We start from the raw sequence: 19490 nt of genomic DNA, 5'->3' as shown, positions 1-19490 counted from the left end.
AAAGAGTAAATGTCATAGTTGTTGCTTTAATCATCAGACTGATTAAATATAGACTATATATATTCAGCACATTGAAATCTGCTATTTACATTCATTATTTTGGAATTTAAAAACATACAGTGGTGGCTAAAATTATTAGAACACTATTATTTTCACCAGCTTATAAAATGATTTTAAGTCAGTTATCTTTTGCTGTAGTGTGTCCGTAGGAAATATCAGTTTACATTTCCAGTCTCTCTGGAATGAAATGAAGAAACAGAACAAACTGAGAGACTAAATCTAGAAGGTAGGTCTTTTAAAGCATCTTGGAGATGTTGGCACAGTTCCTCTGGATTAAGTCTGTCGGAGTTTGTTCTGTTTCTTCATGTCATTCCAGACAGACTGAATGATGATGAAATCAAATCTCTGTGTGGAGCACTGGCTGTTGTCAGACTGGAATATATAGTGTTCTAAAAATTCTGGAATATGAAAATGTCTGAATATCCCTTTTGTGTTAACTGTGAAAGGGACACTATAGGATATATATTTTGGCTACATAGGGTTTAGGCTAGACTTAATTATTTTGCTATTAAACCTAGGTGATTCGCCAAGAGCTATGGATATTACAAAGAGCCTTGCTGAAATGATTGCAAAGGACCTGCAACCTCTCTCTGTGGTCGAAGATGAGAGTTTTAGGAATTCTGTCAGGACACTCGATCCACGTTACAGGATTCCAAGAAGGTTTTTCAGGACAACATCTAACAAATCGGCTAACTTAATTCTTTTTGTTGACTTAAAGTGCGATTGTTTGTTTACTTTACTGATGTAGATCTATTAAAGCTTACAATTTGTGTTAAAAGTACTAGTTACTCAAATGTCCCTAGTTAAGGTTACATGCTTTGAGTGCTGTGAAAATCATGTGACCACTGACGTCATCAAGGTTTGATTGAGAATTTTCTGATCAACAGCCATCTTGTTTGGTTGAAGACCTCGGCTGATATACGATAGAACTGGTGAGTGTTTATACATATACTTTTGCGTTTAATGTTAAGGAACTTGATGATATGATATTAAAGTCAAAGTTAATGGATTAGTGCATGTGTTTTGTCGAATATTTGTTTGTTTTTTTAAAGGCTAGTCAGAGACATTGGCAGAGATTATACTTAGAAGTAAATTAAGAATAAAGTCACTAATATACACGTTCTTACTTAAAATGTAAGTCTTTTAATAACAAGCCATTGTTTATATAGTATATTCTTGAGGCAATATAAAGTGTCATTGTACATTATATTTCGTTATATCGTCTATGTCGTGCCACGAAAATACATCCGCAGAGTTTTCAGCGGTCGAATTACTGACACGTTACAGTGATGAAGCACGGATGAATGAGAAAACAACAGGACGTGCTTGACTGATAACTAACTTTAAAAGACGGGAAAGTTCGGCTCTCCCGCGCTTACACGCCTGTCAGCATTAAAGAACGCAAATATGTTCTGTTTCGCGGGATTTTGATGTTTAAATAAACGCACAGTTATGTAAAATACCAATCTTGCCGAATATTCACATAAACACATTCGGTTATGTCTAAAATGAACGCAAACAAGTAGAAGAAAAACGGTTGTTGGCCAGATTATTTCCCTCTGTCCAGTTAGTAATGGCTATTCTTGTCTTTTTTAGGAAAGAGATTTTACAAACAACAGAGATGTTGCACACCACAACAGTAAGTGCTTACAATTTTGTATATTGTTATATAGGCTATTTATGTTCAGTTAACGTTAGATTTGTATCTGCTGTTGTTCATGAATTAACAGAGTTTTTTTTTTTTTTTTTTTTTATCATTATATTATAGATCAGTACCTGCTGGTTTAATATGCACTTAGGGAGATACGAATGGTGATTCCAAAGGCGTATACATATATCAGGTATGTATTTTTTTTAATATATACTACAAACTGCATGAGTGAAAATTATGTTAAATATATTAATCTCAGACATTTATGTGTTTTTGAATCACTAATCACTGTTCTTTTTCTCAAAATCTCTTAATCCTGCCAGGAAAAGCAGACAAGGCAGTTGGAGAAGGTATGTGATGACTCTCTTTGGTAGAAAAAGGGTGTTTTAAAGAGATACTCCTCCCAAAAATGAAAATTATCTGATCATTTAATAATTCTTATACTGTCCCAGATGTATATGTAAAAATTTTTAGAAAAAAATAATCCATGTGAGTCCATGTAATGCAAGAGGATGGGACCCTCAAAGTTAATGCTTAAAAGTTAAAAGCCATTTAAATACTAGTATCTCTCACTTTTTGTAGCCAAAAATCAATGGTTTTGGGTCTACTTTTTATATAAACAATTACTGAGAAAAACATTGTGAAGATTCAGTAGACATTTATTCATCCACTGGGCTAATATGAATTACTGTCACAATTGCTGTGTGTGTTTTTTTTTTTTAGGCATCAAATATGGACTCCCTGAGATTTTCTTAAAAAATCTTTGTTTGTATTTATCTGAAGAAAGAAAGAAATACACATCAAAGTTAGCATGAAGTGATACATGATGAGAAGTTTCATTTTTAAGTGGACTATCCTATTAAATTAAAGGGAATTTTCAGCAAATTAAAAACAATGAATAGACATTCTTTACATATACAGAATAACATGGAATCTCATTTTATATACTCTACTCTCTTTTCAGGAAAATAAGGTTACTCTTCAACACTTTGTGGTTCTCCATGGCATTTCTGTCCTGCTTGGGCACAACAGTGGGAGGAAAGGTCTGGCTTGTTTATTTTCTTGTTTTCTCTTGGTTCTGCTGTTTTGTTTACGTGTTGATGCAAGTTAACATTGCAAAACATGTCAAAGAAGCTAGATAATATCAGCAACAAATGTTTTTGTAACTATGTAAGCTCAAGTATATTGAGTGCATTCTTTTGTTGTTTTCTACCTAACATTGTTCGGGAGGCAGACAAACTCATCTTATCTCATAAAGACCCATTTCTTTAACCTGGCTTACACATAACCCACTAACCCACTTGCTACATCATAAGAAGAACTGTATTTAATATTAGTCTGTTTTGTTTCATATTCCAAGGTCACCCAGATCCAGTCTGCATCCAGATCAGATGGTCACTGCAGCCACCCAGATCCAGTCCGTATCCAGTCCAGACAGTGGATCAGGACCTAGAGATGACCTCTACAGCCCTGAATGTCCGCGGAGACTACATCAACTAGAGGAGCCCTAGAAACAGATCCCCGTCGGCACAAGACCACGGAAACCTGATGAGTCCTGATGAGACTTTGCTGCAGCCTGGAATCAAACTGCTGGTTTGTGTTGCCAGAAGAGAACTGGCCCCCTGACTGAGCCTGGTTTTTCCCAAGGTTTTTTTTTCCTCAATTTCTGTCACCAGTGTAGTTTTGGTTCCTTGCCGCTGTCGTCTCTGGCTTGCTTAGTTGGGGACATTTAAGTTCCAGTGATATCGTCAACTTGATTGCACAGATACTATCTGAACTGAACTGAGCTGGATGACAACACTGAATTCAATGATGAACTGCCTTTAACTGATAATTGAGTGTTGCTGTATTGCTCGAAATATTCTTAAATGTTCTTAACATTTATTTATTTATTTTCCTGATTCATGAAGCATTGGTTAGCATTGTTAATGAACATCTATTAAAATTACAATGCTGATTTACATTTGTTTTCTGCATTTTAAAAAATAAATGTTTTGAAATGCAATGAATGCAGAGCTGTTTTTTTAGTGCAGTGATTTTTAACTAGGTATAGTGTTCCTCAGATCACAGATTAAATTAAGTTAACTAAACTTAAATGGATTAAGTAAACAGGACTTAAAATAAGTAAGCAATACTTGTTCTATATTAGTAACTACAACTTAAATTACACTTAAACGTTAAAATTACTTAATTGAATTAAGGCAACAAGTTTGCACAATTAAATTAAGTAAACTTAACAAATCACATTTTACAGTGCAACATTTGCACACAATTAAAAAGAGTCACTGATGAATGGGGCATAACAGACAAAATTCAGGCTGTAATAGCAGACAATGGTGCCAGTATTGTTTGCAGCTGTGCACAAAGCAGGTTGGGCACATTATCAGTGTTTTGCACACACCCTAAATTTGGTAGTAAAAGACTCAATTAAAGCACCACAGAGATGCAGTGCTATTGTAGCTTTCTTTCACAACAGCACAAAAGCAGCAGAGAGGCTCAAAGAAGTTCAGAAACAACTGAAGTCTCCAGAACACAAACTGATACAATCAGTTGAAACAAGGTGGAACTCTGTGCTCTACATGTTTGAGAGACTATGTGAGCAGAAGGAAGCTGTTTCCATAGTCCTCTGTCTTTTTGGAAAGACCTCACTGGGCTTAAGTGAGGAAGACTGGTCAGTGATCTTTCTGTCCACTGATGCCCTGAGACCATTTGAGGAAGAAACGAGATATATCAACTGAAAAACATGTTTCAGTTTCAAAAGTGATTCCCCCGGCGTCACTACTAAGATCTTCTGAGATCAACGTCAGCATATTAGTGCCAAGGTAGCAAGCTAGCTGCTGAGCTGTCAGCACAATGTCAACGTCATTTCAGAGGTATTGAAGAGGTACTGTCAGTACCTACCTGGACATAAGATTTAAAAAACCTTGGATTCCTCAGCATAGCACAAGTTAAACCTGTGAAAGGGTGGCTCATCACTGAAATTCAGTCAGTGAACCAGACCTCAGACCTCAGTTCAGAGTCTGCTCCTGAACCAAGCTCAAACTCGGCCACAAGCTCTGCCTCAGCAATGGCTATTGCAAATACCTCAAGCTCCTCTGCAGGGACAGCTGCAGCTGAGGCAGGTACTCAAAAGAGAAGCCAGTTACACTACTTTGGTGGAAAAAGAATAAATCAATGTTCCTGTCTCTTAGCAAGCTTTCCAAGAAACACCTGGGAGTCACTGCATCATCTGTGCCCACAGAAAGACTTTTCTCAAAGGCAGGACAGTTAGTAAGCCAGAGAAGAAGTGTAATAAAAGGGAAACATGTTATTGTTTCTGAACAAAAAACTTAAATTACCCTAAATTACTTCAAGGTATAAAAGGGGGCTGCAGGGAATATTTCTTTGGACGTAGGGAGGCTTTGGGGGTGTAAAGCCAAAGAGTAAGAATCTGAGGCAGTAGTAGTTTGTGCTTTTGTTTGGTTATTTGCACATTATTTACTTCATTATTAACAAGCAATTGTTTGCACTTTTTTTTTTATAAAATGAGGCACAAGTTTCTAATGAAAGGGAAACATTTTATTTTGTTATTTTATTTTGAACACTGAACAAAAACTGGAAAAAAAAAAAGAAGTTTTAAAACATTTGGGCTGCATTTCCCGAAACCTTCTTAACGCTACATCGTTCTTAAGTGATACCTTAAGCCAGGGGTGTCCAAAAGCGGGACAGCGCAACTTACGAACCGTGCCGGTGCCGCACGGACCATTATTAGTTCTGTCTAAAGACAGCGCAGCGTGAGTTCAGAACAAATGCGTTTGAGATTTAGTGAGAAGCGTTCGAGTTTGGAGCAGAGTCCTCCGATACAAAGCACGGATGTCGCGGTGATTTAAACTAGTATAAAGGCAGAAAAAACAGCGCTGCAACAACACTGTCGTGGAAAACAGGAGAACAATGCAGTTAGAATTGTTTTCAAACCACAAATCGCCTACAATGGATTTACTGTAGTAACAGTAACTGTAGTATTGTGGCAGAAAGTGGCAGGTCTTTTCTGCTCACCAATTTGATCCAAAATGCAGCAAAAGCAGTAGTATTGTGAAATATTTTACTAGCCTATTAAAATTAACGGCTTTCTATTTGAATATATTTTAAAATGTAATTTATTCCTGTGATTTAAAAACTGAATTTTCAGCATCATTACTCCACTCTTGTGTCACATGATCCTTCAGAAATCATTATGCTGATTTGCTGCTCAACAAACATTTATTTATTTAAAACGGTTAAGCACAGGATTTTCAGGATTCTTTGATGAATAGAAAGATCCAAAGATCAGCATTTATCTGAAATGAAAAGCTTTTGTAACATTATAAACTATAGCATTCAAAAGCTTGAAGTCAGTATAATTTAGTTTGATATTTGGTTTGTTTTAGGAAAGAAATTATGAATATTTACAGAATATTTCTATTTCAAATAAATGCTGTTCTTCTGAACTTTTTATTGATCAAAGAAACCTGAAAAATTTCTACTCAGCTGTTTTGAACATAATAATTGCCACGCTGGCACAGAAGGGCAGAGGCAGAGATAGCGTTTGAATGGTTTATTCGTGCTGAAGTGCAAAGACAAGGTAACACGGTGAAAACTGGCAAGTAGTGGAATCTCTTTGAGCCGGTTATTCACAACTGTTCCGGTAAACACAGGTAAGTATCCAATACACAAACTAATATTCCAAAAGAACAGTTCAGTCACTTCCCTTAAATGTCTTTAAATGTCCTTCCTTCACAGATACGTTCCAGTCAAAATCCTCTTGGAGGTGAGTAACACAAACAGGTAAGTATTTATACTGTGGGGTGATTGGGTGCACAGGTGCATGTGATCAGTAGTCAGGTGACGGTTCACGTGTGTTCCGGCTTTGGGATCATGACGATGATGACGTGACACTACCCCCCCCTCCACGGGTGCCTCCTGGCACCCCAAATCGTCTTCTGGGTGCTGGTAGTTCGGGATGTCGTTGGTTCCTCTGGGAGCCAGGGTGGTGCTGTGTCTTTTCAGGAGGGCGTCCTGGAGGATAGGACACGGGAAGGTGTTCAGGAAGAGCAGCCTTTGGAGGGCGCACAAGAGGAACAGGCTCTGGAGAATGCTCTTGAGGAGCGGTCACTGGAGGGCGCTCTGGAGGAGTGGTCACTGGAGGGCGCTCTGGAGGCGCAGGCTCAGGAGGGCGTTCTGGAGGCGCAAGCTCAGGAGGGCCCTCTGGAGGCGCGGGATCAGGAGGGCGCTCCGGCGGCGCCGGCTCTGGTGGGCACTCGGGCGGCGCAGGAGGAATCACAGGCTCTGGAGGGCGCTCGGGCAGCGCCGGAGGAAGCACAGGTTCTGGAAGGCGAGCTAGAGGCAGTTCCGGCTCTGGAGGGCACGCTGGAGGCAGCTCCGGCTCTGGAATAACGGCCGTATCTTGATTTGACTCTGGAACAACAGCTGTGTTTTAACTTAACTCAGGAATAACAGCCATATCTTGACTTGACTCTGGAACAACAATAATGACTTGACTTGGCTCATGAATATCGACTGTGGCTTGACTTGGTTTGTGATGACTGGCTATGACCTGACTTGGTTCGTGGAGGTCAGCTGTGACTTGACTTGGTTTGTGAAGATTAGCTGTAGCTTGACTAGGTGGGTAGAGACCAGTAGTGACTTGACTTGGCTTGTGAAGATCGACTGTGATTTGACTTGGTTCATGGAGATCAGCAGTGACTTGACTAGGCTCATGGAGATCAGCTGTGGCCCGATCTGACCTGTGAAGATCAGCAGTGATTCGACTTGATTCATGGAGCTCTACAGTGACTTGACTGCGTTCATGAAGATCAGCGGCAACTTGACTTGGCTCTAGAAGTTCAGCTGTGACTTGACTTGGCTCAGGAAGTTCAGCTGTGACTTGACTTGGCTCTGGAAGCTCAACTGTGACTTGACTTATCTCTGGAAGTTTAGCTGTGACTTGACCTGGCTCATGAATGTCGCCTGTGGCTTGACTTGGTTCATGGAAATCAGCAGTGACTTGACTAGACTCCTGGAGCTCTACAGTGACTTGACTTGGTTCAAGGAGATCATCCGTAACTTGACTTGGCTCTGGAAGTTCAGCCGTGATTTGACTTGGCTCTGGAAGTTCAGCCGTGACATGACTTGATTCATGGAGATCAGCAGGGATTTTACTAGACTCAGGAACGACAGCTCTGACTTGGCTTGACCCGGGTATGACGACTCCGACCTTGCTTAACTCAGGAACCACAGCTGTAACCTTGCTTGACTTAGGGGATACAGCTGTACCTTTACTTGACACAGGAACAATAGCTGTAACTTGACTTGACTCTGGAGCAGCAGCTGTAGCTTGACTTGACTCGGGAAACACAGCTGCAACTTGACTGGACTCGGAAACTTGACTTGACTCAGGAAACGCAGCTGCAACTTGACTGGACTTGGAAACTTGACTTGACTCAGGAAATGCAGCTGTGACTTGACTCAGGAAACACAGCTGCATCTTGACTTGACTCGGGAAACACAGCTGTCACTTGACTTGACTCGGGAAACACAGCTGCAACTTGGTTTGACTCGGGAAACACAGCTGCAACTTGACCTGACTCAGGAAACACAGCTGTAGCTTGACTGGACTTGGAAACTTGACTTGACTCAAGAAATGCAGCTGTAACTCGATCTGACTCGGGAAACACAGTTGCAACCTGACATGACTCGGGAAACACAGCTGCCACTTGACTTGATTCGGGAAACACAGCTGTAACTTGACTGGACTTGGACACTTGACTTGACTCAGGAAATGCAGCTGTAATTTGACTTGACTCGAGAAACACTGCTGCAACTTGACTTGATTCGGGAAACACAGCTGTAACTTGACTTGACTCGGGAAACACTGCTGCAACTTGACTTGATTCGGGAAACACAGCTGCAACTTGACTTGACTCAGGAAACACAGCTGCAACTTGACTCAGGAAATGCAGCTGTAACTTGACTTGACTCGGAAAAAACTGCTGCAACTTGACTTGATTCGGGAAACACAGCTGCAACTTGACTTGACTTAGGAAACACAGCTGCAACTTGACTCAGGAAATGCAACTGTAACTTGACTTGACTCGGAAAACACAGCTGCAACTTGACTTGACTCAGGAACGGCACTCCTGGCCGTTACGAGGAAACTTGACTTGGCTCTAGAAATTCAGCTGTGACTTGACTTGGCTCAGGAAGTTCAGCTGTGACTTGACTTGGCTCTGGAAGCTCAACTGTGACTTGACTTAGCTCTGGAAGTTTAGCTGTGACTTGACCTGGCTCATGAATATCGCCTGTGGCTTGACTTGGTTCATGGAAATCAGCAGTGACTTGACTAGACTCCTGGAGCTCTACAGTGACTTGACTTGGTTCAAGGAGATCATCCATAACTTGACTTGGCTCTGGAAGTTCAGCCGTGATTTGACTTGGGTCTGGAAGTTCAGCCGTGACATGACTTGATTCATGGAGATCAGCAAGGATTTTACTAGACTCAGGAACAACAGCTCTGACTTGACTTGGCTTGACCCGGGTACGACGACTCCGACCTTGCTTAACTCAGGAACCACAGCTGTAACCTTGCTTGACTTAGGGGATACAGCTGTACCTTTACTTGACACAGGAACAATTGCTGTAACTTGACTGGACTTAGGAAAAGCAGCTCTGATTTGACTTGACACAGGAAACACAGCTTTAACTTGACTTGACTCTGGAGCAGCAGCTGTAGCTTGACTTGACTCGGGAAACACAGCTGCGACTTGACTGGACTCGGAAACTTGACTTGACTCCGGAAACGCAGCTGCAACTTGACTGGACTTGGAAACTTGACTCAGGAAATGCAGCTGTGACTTGACTCAGGAAACACAGCTGCATCTTGACTTGACTCGAGAAACACAGCTGTCACTTGACTTGACTCGGGAAACACAGCTGCAACTTGGTTTGACTCGGGAAACACAGCTGCAACTTGACCTGACTCAGGAAACACAGCTGTAGCTTGACTGGACTTGGAAACTTGACTTGACTCAAGAAATGCAGCTGTAACTCGACTTGACTCGGGAAACACAGTTGCAACCTGACCTGACTCGGGAAACACAGCTGCCACTTGACTTGATTCGGGAAACACAGCTGTAACTTGACTGGACTTGGACACTTGACTTGACTCAGGAAATGCAGCTGTAACTTGACTTGACTCGAGAAACACTGCTGCAACTTGACTTGATTCGGGAAACACAGCTGTAACTTGACTTGACTCGGGAAACACTGCTGCAACTTGACTTGATTCGATTCGGGAAACACAGCTGCAACTTGACTTGACTCAGGAAACACAGCTGCAACTTGACTCAGGAAATGCAGCTGTAACTTGACTTGACTCGGAAAACACAGCTGCAACTTGACTTGACTCAGGAACGGCACTCCTGGCCGTTACGAGGAAACTGGATTCGTCAACACATGGAACGGCACTCTTGGCCGTGACGAGGGAACTGGATTCGTTCTTACATGGAACGACACTCTTGGCCTTGACGAGGGAACTGGATTCGTTAACGCATGGAACGGCACTCTTGGCCGTGACGAGGGAACTGGATTCGTTAGCGCATGGAACGGCACTCCTGGCTGTGACGAGGGAACTGGATTCAGGAGAGATAGCCTTCCTGGCCGAAGGCTCCGGCTGGGCGGCCATCTCAGCCGGGTACTCTGGCTGGGCGGCCATCTCGGCCGGGTGCTCTGGCTGGGTGGCCATTTTGTGAACTGGCTCTGCAGCGGCAGGCTTGACGTGAGCAAGGCTTAGAGCGGCAGATGTGATGTGAATGGGCTTTGGCTTGGCAGACTTGACGTGGGCGGATTTCAAAGGACGACCAGCGGATTTCAGCGCCGATCGGACTGAAGTAAATGCTGGGTCCGCCAGCTTTGTGGTCCAGCATGTGAAGGATCTCGGCATCAGGTGAGCTGACAAGGTGACGTGAGATTCAGAAGGGACAGGACGAGACTGGAATTCATTCTTTCTTTCCTCTTCGATTACAATGTTAGAGTCATTCAAATATAGTATGAGATTGATTAATTCAATTAAAGAGAAATCACATACGGGAAAACTGCAGCGAATAGTGTTCTCGTCCAGTCCCATCTGAAAAATCGCACATAACGAGGCGTCGGGCCAGCCCACCTGATGGGATAGCTCGATGAATTCCGCCGCGTACTTCTCCAGACAGCGACCACCCTGACGTAGATTGAGCAGCCGATCCTCAGCCCACTGCCGCTTAGCAAAGACTCCAGTCATGATGAACTAAATCTGTGGTTCTAAAAGCCTCCCTTGTTTTTGGGCTGGTATCCTGTCACGCTGGCACAGAAGGGCAGAGGCAGAGATAGCGTTTGAATAGTTTATTCGTGCTGAAGTGCAAAGACAAGGTAACATGGTGAAAACAGGTAAGTAGTGGAATCTCTTTGAGCCGGTTATTCACAACTGTTCCGGTAAACACAGGTAAGTATCCAATACGCAAACTAATATTCCAAAAGAACAGTTCAGTCACTTCCCTTAAATGTCTTTAAATGTCCTTCCTTCACATGGAAGTATATTTTATATATATAAATATAGGGCTATATATATATAGCCCGACAAGTATATTTTCATTGGCAGCTTTTTAAAAGCCCGAACCCGTTTACAGCCCGACATTAGTTAAATGTGCGCAAGCACACAGCTCTTTTGCCTTTTGTCAAGAATAATTTTATACATGTTTTAATAATTTATTAATGACTAACGTAGGCTATAGGCCACTTGGACGTTGGAACAAAGAAATAAAATAAGTCCTCTGTAACATCGTAACATCTTATCACTCTAAATAGGCCTACACTTAGCCTATAAATAAGCCAACGCGTCAATAAAAATGCATTTTTCTTAACAAATTAAATTAAGATAGGTTCTAAATGAAGATGGGTATTTGGCAATAACGAAATTAAGATAAAGGCTCCGCGGGATTTACTTCGCCACTTTCTCCACAATCCGGCCTCAACGCGACGGTGAATAGCATCTGAAATGTAATAAAAGAATAATGCCAACATTGGCCTATATACTCCGTCTACATTATGCATTTAAGGCTCAATTAATATTTAGTTATATTTGAAAAACCTTTACTCACCAAGATTAGGCTACATATTATGTGGAGGAAAATTATTGAATTCACTCTAGTTTCAGCGCGGTCCTGCGCTCACTGATGGTGCGTCCAGCAGCACTGCACACCCTTACACTGCTGCTGTGACAGGCCGGGATGCATAGTACTGATCTGGCTAATTTTGTCAAAACGTAATTACCAGAAGTTTTACCTCCTCAGCATCAATTTTCGCAATATTTTCGTGCTAATCGAAACACATCACATGACTGCTCATTTACCGCGCAAGCCCGGCCCGAGCCCGTGTAAAATAATATAAACAAAGATCTTCAGCTCTAGAAGGAAGTATACAGATGGAGAAGCGTGCATCCTCAGGTACAAGGAACCATGTATGTTTGATACCACCCGGTGAGTAACACAAACAGCTAAGTATTTATACTGTGGGGTGACTGGGTGCACAGGTGCATGTGATCAGTAGTCAGGTGACGGTTCACGTGTGTTCCGGCTTTGGGATCGTGACGTGACAATAATGTTAATAAATGTTTTTTGAACAGCAAATCAGAATATTAGAATGGTTTCTGAAGGATCATGTGACTGGAGTAATGGTGCAAAAAATTCAGCATTGAAATCACATGAATAAATCACAATTTTCAATATATATTCAAATAGTTTTTTAAGTAGTAAAAATAGAGTTTTTGCTGTACTTTGAATCAAATAAATGCAGCCTTGGTAAGCAGAAGACACTTCTTTATTACAAATCTTAATATTCATATAATTTGTATTATAATTATATATATATATATATACATATATGGCGAAGGATGTGGCCCCCTGGTGTGTCCAGGTCATCAAATCTGGCCCCCTTTAAAAACAGTTTGGACACCCCTGCCTTAAGTTGTACCTTATCCTTAATACAACTTTCTGAAAACTTTCTTAGTTAAGTTTACCTTATGTAAATCAAAATTTCGTTTGGACCACTCTTAGCTATACCTTATCACTTTTGACAGTTCACAACTCTTTACATCTCAGTCTGTGCGAATATAATTCTTAAGTTGTAATATGGAAATTTGATTATTTTTCTAAGATCCCTTGAGTCCTGTTAAACGCAGTTTCAACTAATTCTGAAGTGCTTCATGTTGGAAAGCACTCTTACCAGAATGCTTTTTCTGTTGGAATTGTGTATGTTTTATTTTTTATTTATTTTTTTGTTAAAAGCTGTTTAATTATTAAGCAGTGTCTAATGTTTGTTTCCCCTTGTATTTTATGTGTTGAGGTGCTCAGGGCATATATTTTTCTTTCTTAGTTTCTTCTCTGACGTGATGTATGTTGTACAGTGAAAGTAAATATTTCACGCAAGCTCGCTGCCTTCTAACAGGACAGAGTGCCATATATTTATTTAAAATCAACATTTATTTAATAAAGAACACCACTTTCTCACATAACGCACTGAAGCAGACCCTGCATAGAGTGAATAATCCATTTTTGAGCAATCAGTATCAACCAATTCAGCACACGTCGTGGGCAGCACCTGGTAACGTCGCACGTAAGAAGGTATATCTTAAGCAACCTCCTAAGGTATAGTTTGGGGAACACACCTCCAAAAGGTGCACCTGTAGTTAAGATATACCTATATATCTTTGTAGCGCGCTAAGAGACAGTTTTATTGGGAAACGCAGCCTCATTCTCCAGTAATATTTTTGTGTTCTTTGTTTATTTAAAATGTATGTGAAATGTATATTTGTTTTCAATTTATTTCTTTAAAGACTTTACTTCTTTAAAGTGCTAAAAGAGTGCGTTTTGTTATTATATTATTGTTTCTGAACAAAAACCCCAGACTGAAGGAAAGTTTAAAAAAAAAAAAAGACATTGTTTCCTAGTTATAACTTGTTGGCAACCACCCAGAATATTCTAGAAACCACTAAATAAGCACCCTAGGTAAAATAGCCTAGTAAACTACCTAGCTATGCACTAAAACCCTTCAAAAACTCATCCCTTGAGCCACTGTGTTGCAATGCCCATAACACCAATCGGTGTCCTCTCATAATACATCATTGTCTGGTTCATGCAAAATAGGTATTGTATTGAATATATAGTACTGCATGCCGCTTGATATACCTGCTTAATGTATAGTTTCTGTATGATTTCAGTGTAGTTTGTGCATAAATGTGCACTGGCAGTTGGTTTGTTGCATGATTTCCGCATGTAATGTGTCCTGGCCACACAATGGTGAATGCAAAGTAAGCAGTAGCCTCACCAGCTGATCTATTGTTGTAGATGGAATATGCCAGTGCTTTGGCACAATACTCCCCCACCCCTCCAGTTTAGGGACTGGAGGTCAATGACAACTCCCTTTTCCCCCCTTTTCTTTTCTTTTTTTCTCCTTTCTTTTTTTTCCTCCCACATCCCTTCCACAGCATGGGCTCAGGGAGCAGGATTAAGTTTGCTGTTTGTGAGGTGCTGCAGTTTGCCAGTTTTTGTGTTCCACTTTTTATTATAATGCAACGTTTTGCACTTATTGTGGCTCGAGTAAAAAGTCAACTGCAACCAACTGGTGGAAATTCTACAACAGCGTATTGGCTAATTGTGGCTTCATCTGTGGCCTATGTAATGTCAGTGGCAATGCTGATTTGGCTACCTATGAAGTATATGGTGTTTATGAAGAAGAAGGCACTGGTTGCTCGGAAGAAATGGTGAGAGAAAAAAAGGAGTGATTTCACTTCATGGATTCACATTTTAGAGAACTGGCGTTATTGGTAGTTATTACCACATAAAACTGTGATATTATTTGAAGGATATTGTGGTATTAAAAAAATACTGAAGAACCATATAAATATGAGAGTAATTTGTTATTGTGATAGTAAGTACTACGATAAAACCAATTACAGTGACATGGTACTAAATGATTATTATATTTGTATCAACAGTACTTCACAGTAAATATAATTTACCACGCTATTTATTTACTAAAAGTGTTTAAGAATATGGCCTTTGTGGAGGGGGGAAAAAACACTTTATTTTACTTAGAAATGTTCTGAGGTTAATTACTCTTTGAAAAAATCTCATTAAAATACAACTTTTTTTTTTTTTTTTTACCTTTTACCTTTTAGGAGACCTGTTGCTTTGGCCTATGTGCTTCTCTCAACACTGCCCTGCTTTGCCTTCCTTATAGCCAGCTCTGAGGTGAATACATTTTTGACTATTCACAGAAAACAGACTGAAGGAGACTGTAATCTTTTGTAACAATATACATTGCCATCAAAAGTTTGGTTTCATAAAATTTTCATACACTTATTCATATGTTAAATATGAATCAATCAATCAGTCAATCAATAGTGCAACTGTTTTCAACATTGATAATAAATCAGCATATTAGAATGATTTTTGAATAATCATGTGATAATGAAGAGTGTGGTAAAGGCTGATTTAGCTTTGCCACCACAGGAATACATTATATATTAATGTATATTAAAATAGAAAAGCGTTATTTTTAATAATATTTTACAATGCTCTTATTTTTACTGTTATTATTTTAATTTTTATTTTTTGGTCAAATAAATGCAGCATTGAGGAGCATAAGAAACTTCTTTAAACAAAAAACAACAACAAAACAGAAAAATTCTTTTTAACGCAAACTGCACAAGAAAATGGTCTTGCTGATCCCAGAAAATCTTACAGTGCTGAAACATGTATTGTCATTCAGAAGACAAGTTCACATGTTTTTAAATTCTCAGGATAAAACTCTGGATGTAACTTTCAGTTAGTGATGGAGATAGTTCCTATGTGTTTTATGTGAGCACTGAAAGCTTACGGTGCTTCAAGTGTGGTGATATTGGCCACAAAAGATTCTCATGTCTGCATAAAAATAGACCAGAGGAGACTCAGGCAAGAGAAGAACAAGAGGTAGAAAATGAAGCTACAATGGAGGGTGAGGTTGTTCAGAATCCAATACCAGGGAAAGTTTCAGAAGACCAAGGTGTGGATATGGGTGAAGAAAATGAGGTGAGTGCAAATTCTAATAAATCTGCTGAGGTTTTGCAAGAAGAGCAGCCTTGCTGTAGTAGTGAGATGGCCTTAAAAGTGGGAACAGTTGTTGAAGATGTGGCTTCTGATGAGATCTTGCGAGTGAGTCAGGATGATGGACTGAAGGATGATCATTGTTGTTCCGATCTATTTAATTGTAAGAAAGTAGGTGATGATCTATACATTGTGGAAAAGATTAATGAGTTTTTGGATTAAACAAAAGGTAAAAAATAAATGTTGCTGATTTTTTCCCGGATACTGATAAATTTGTTTTTTCAGGTGTGTGGGTGCGAAAAACATAATTTTTCTGTGTTATCACAACAGAAACGCTTTTGATTGAAAAAAACATATAGCTACGATAAGGCAGAAGAGAAAAGTAGGAAAGGAAATGCAAGTAAGGGTAAATCTTAAATAATCATAATGGCTGATTGTCTATCTTTTTGTTTTTCTTTTCTTCTCTGTTCTTTCTTACTTTTCTGTCTCATGGAGCCATTGCCTATAGCATCTTTAAATGTAAATGGCCTTAGAGATAGAGGAAAACGAGCCTTGCTTTCAGAATGTTCAAAACTTAAAAATATAGAGGTGACTTTCCTTCAAGAGACCCATAGTGATAAAAGTAATAAAGTAGAATGGGGTTTATGGTGGAAAGGGAAGTATATCCTGGCTCCAGTCTTAGTTCAGGTATTGCTATATGTTTTAGTCCAACTTGTAAGGTAAAAATCATATATGAACGTGAGAACCAGGTCGTCTATTAGTTGTAAAAGCTGAATTAAACAGTTTTAATGTTACTTTTGTGAATGTTTATGCCCCTAATAGAGGGTCTGAGAGAACTGTTCTTTTTTAAAAAATCAGGAATGGTTTAAATGTAAAATCAAAAGATATTGTTATTATGGAAGGGGATTTTAATTGTACTTTAGATTTCAATATGGATAGAAACAATGAAGAAACACACTATCTATCAGTCCTCTACTGTTTTGGCAAATATTGTTAAAACATTTGAGTTAAATGATGTATGGAGAATTGAAAATCCAACATTAAAACAGTATACGTGGGTGAAAGTTTCAGAAGGACAGGTTTATGCAGCAAGACTAGACAGATTCTATGTTTCAAATTATTTCCCATATGACAAAAAAAGAAATGAATTAAACTGAACTACAGAGTAATATGCAGGTTGGAGTGGAAAAGTAGTTATACAGTATTTTAAGTTCATTAAATCAACTGCAATCCATAATACTTTCCAACTGTTTACAGATTGCTTAACTTACATTTCCAATAGTCTCCATTTACATCTGTCATATGAGCTTGTCAAATCAACTATGTCTTACAATATACTTCATTATTTTCAACAAAATAAACAGCAACACAACCAAATGCTTCATACACATTTCATAAGATACATGTTGATTACTTCTGTATGAATTCCAGCGTAAGTGCCGCCTCCTCTTGGTATTTGTAGCTTACAACCACAACAGGAGAGAAGATGTGTTCATTAACTTCTTGAACGACAGCAATCTTGAACTGCCCATCACCTTAAACAAAAGACATTACAAAATGACCATATACATAACGACAAGCATCTTTGAACACCTTTGAAGGTGAGTTCAGCACACTGTTGTAAAAGTCAACAGAATAAATGACTCAGTGACTCTACACTAATGTTAAATAAAAACTGTTAATAAAACAGAATACAAACCCACTTGGTTGCCTTTATCTCAACCCTCATTTAGGATTTTTTCACAGCAAAACTCTAAAAGAAATGGATGTGACAAAAATGAAATTAATGAAACTGAACTACAGAACATGCAGGTTGGAGATGGAAAAGCAATCATACAGTATTTTAAGTTCATTAAATGAACTGCTAACCCTAATACTTGCCAATTAAAACATTTGTTTATAAATTGCTTAACTTACATTTCCAATAGTCTCCATTTGCATCTGTCATATGAGCTTGTCAGTTCATCTATGTCTTACAATATACGTCATTATTTTCAACTAAATAAACAGCAACACATCCAAATGCTTTATACACATTTCATAACATACTTGTTGCTTACTTCTGTATGAATTCCAATGTAAGTGCCGCCTCCCCTGGGTATTTGTAGCTCACAACCGCAACAGTGGTCATTAACTTCTTGAAGGACAGCAGTCTTGAACTGCCCATCACCTTAAACAAAAAAAGACATTACAGAATGACCATATACATAATGACAAGCAGTTTGAACACACCTTATACACACAAGGATGATAACATGCAAAAGTAATCAATCCAATCAATTTGGTAACGTTACTAGCACGTTGTCTGCGATGTGGCTGTGTAAACACAGGCATCTGACGCATCAGAGAGTAACCAACTTCACGTTGTGCAGGGCTCAATGTTAAGGATTTTTTGTACTGGCCCAGTCGGGCCAGTGGTTCAAATTTTTACTTGCCCGGTCACAAAAAAAATTAAATAGTTGCTGTTATCATTATTTTTGACTCATGTTGTCTTTTATTTTAATAAATAAGCTTATATGACACCAAAATTTTATATATCAATTAAATTTTACAATTCTCGATTCCAATTTCGATACCAGACTTAAACCTACTAGCCTAACTAAAGTTCAAACATTGTTCAAAAATTATTTTATTATTATTATCATCATTTTATTACAAATGAAAAGATTGCGTGAGGGAAAAACAACTGACAGACTGAAAGAACGCAAACTCAGTTTCTGCCAGCAGGTGGCGCTTGAATAACAGTGATATTACGTTTCCCTGGTTACCGCTGTAAACAAAGCAGCGCCCTGCCTATGAAGGCTACTTTAAATACATTATACATGGGCAAAGGAAAAGAAAACGCCATGTAAACTTTTCTTAAAACAGTCAGTTCCCCTCAGAGATACATTCATATAAACCCCCGTTTCAGTACTTAGGATAATATTGCCAATATTTCGCAGATTGTGAACACTGATCTTGCTCTGCCTGCTACAGTATTTGTTTTCTCTTTGCGTTCGTCTTCAGCGTATCTGGCCTCTGTTAACGGATGTCTAAAGAGTTCGTAATATTTCCACACACATGACATTTTTAAAAATGACTGCATGCAGTTCGCGTGCAAGCCCGAAACAGAGATCGGTTGAAATATGTCTAGTCGATTGGTGCATCTGCACTGCACTGTATGAATAAAGTATGGATTGATAATTGTTAAAGCTACAAAGCTAATCGTCAAGACAAGTATGTATACTTAATTTTGTAGGCTATTTGTCCGTCAGAGAGGCATCTCTCTGCGATCGCTTAAAGTTGTTAAATTAACAAGGTTTAATAACACGTGCAAATGATAAACGTTCGTAACGACGCGGCAGTGACCAATTCTTCAACTGTCCCGAGCGTCTTTCACGCTGGCTCCGGGCCATCGGGCACTCCTTCTTGTCAAGCCCTGTTGTGAAAGTCAACAGAATAAATGACTCAATAACTATTTTCTTTCCGATACTGAACACTAACGTTACATAAAGCTGTTAATAAAACAGAACACAAACCATAAGAATGCAGGTGTGCTTGAGATTCACAGTACAGCAGCAATCACGTCCTGTCATTAGAAAAGAAAACGAAAGAAACACAGTCATTTTGACATAATGTCGTGTGCATTTGTCTATTAGAGTGTGAAA

At 39.3% G+C, this 19490-nt stretch overlaps 1 protein-coding gene and 1 long non-coding RNA gene across 2 annotated transcripts in view; both read left to right on the top strand.

The window, feature by feature from the left end:
- The first annotated feature begins 951 nt into the window (after positions 1-951).
- LOC127168760 (uncharacterized) lies at positions 952-3674 on the top strand. Its single transcript, XR_007828136.1, has 6 exons — positions 952-992; positions 1657-1699; positions 1829-1901; positions 2035-2061; positions 2676-2754; positions 3072-3674. It is a non-coding gene; the product is annotated as an uncharacterized LOC127168760 (long non-coding RNA).
- Positions 3675-14244: 10570 nt separating this feature from the next.
- The window catches only part of LOC127167722 (transmembrane protein 236), a 47178-nt gene continuing 41932 nt past the window's right edge, over positions 14245-19490 (top strand). Inside the window, exons 1-2 of the mRNA XM_051113915.1 lie at positions 14245-14519; positions 14937-15009. Coding sequence (XP_050969872.1) covers positions 14245-14519; positions 14937-15009 — 348 coding nt within the window. The remainder of the gene's footprint in view (positions 14520-14936; positions 15010-19490) is intronic.

Source organism: Labeo rohita, chromosome 7 (genome assembly GCF_022985175.1).
Source record: "Labeo rohita strain BAU-BD-2019 chromosome 7, IGBB_LRoh.1.0, whole genome shotgun sequence".
In the NCBI taxonomy this organism is placed as follows: Eukaryota; Metazoa; Chordata; class Actinopteri; order Cypriniformes; family Cyprinidae; genus Labeo; species Labeo rohita.
Note: the sequence above shows the minus strand (reverse complement) of the source record. Positions and strands in the feature narration are given on the sequence as shown.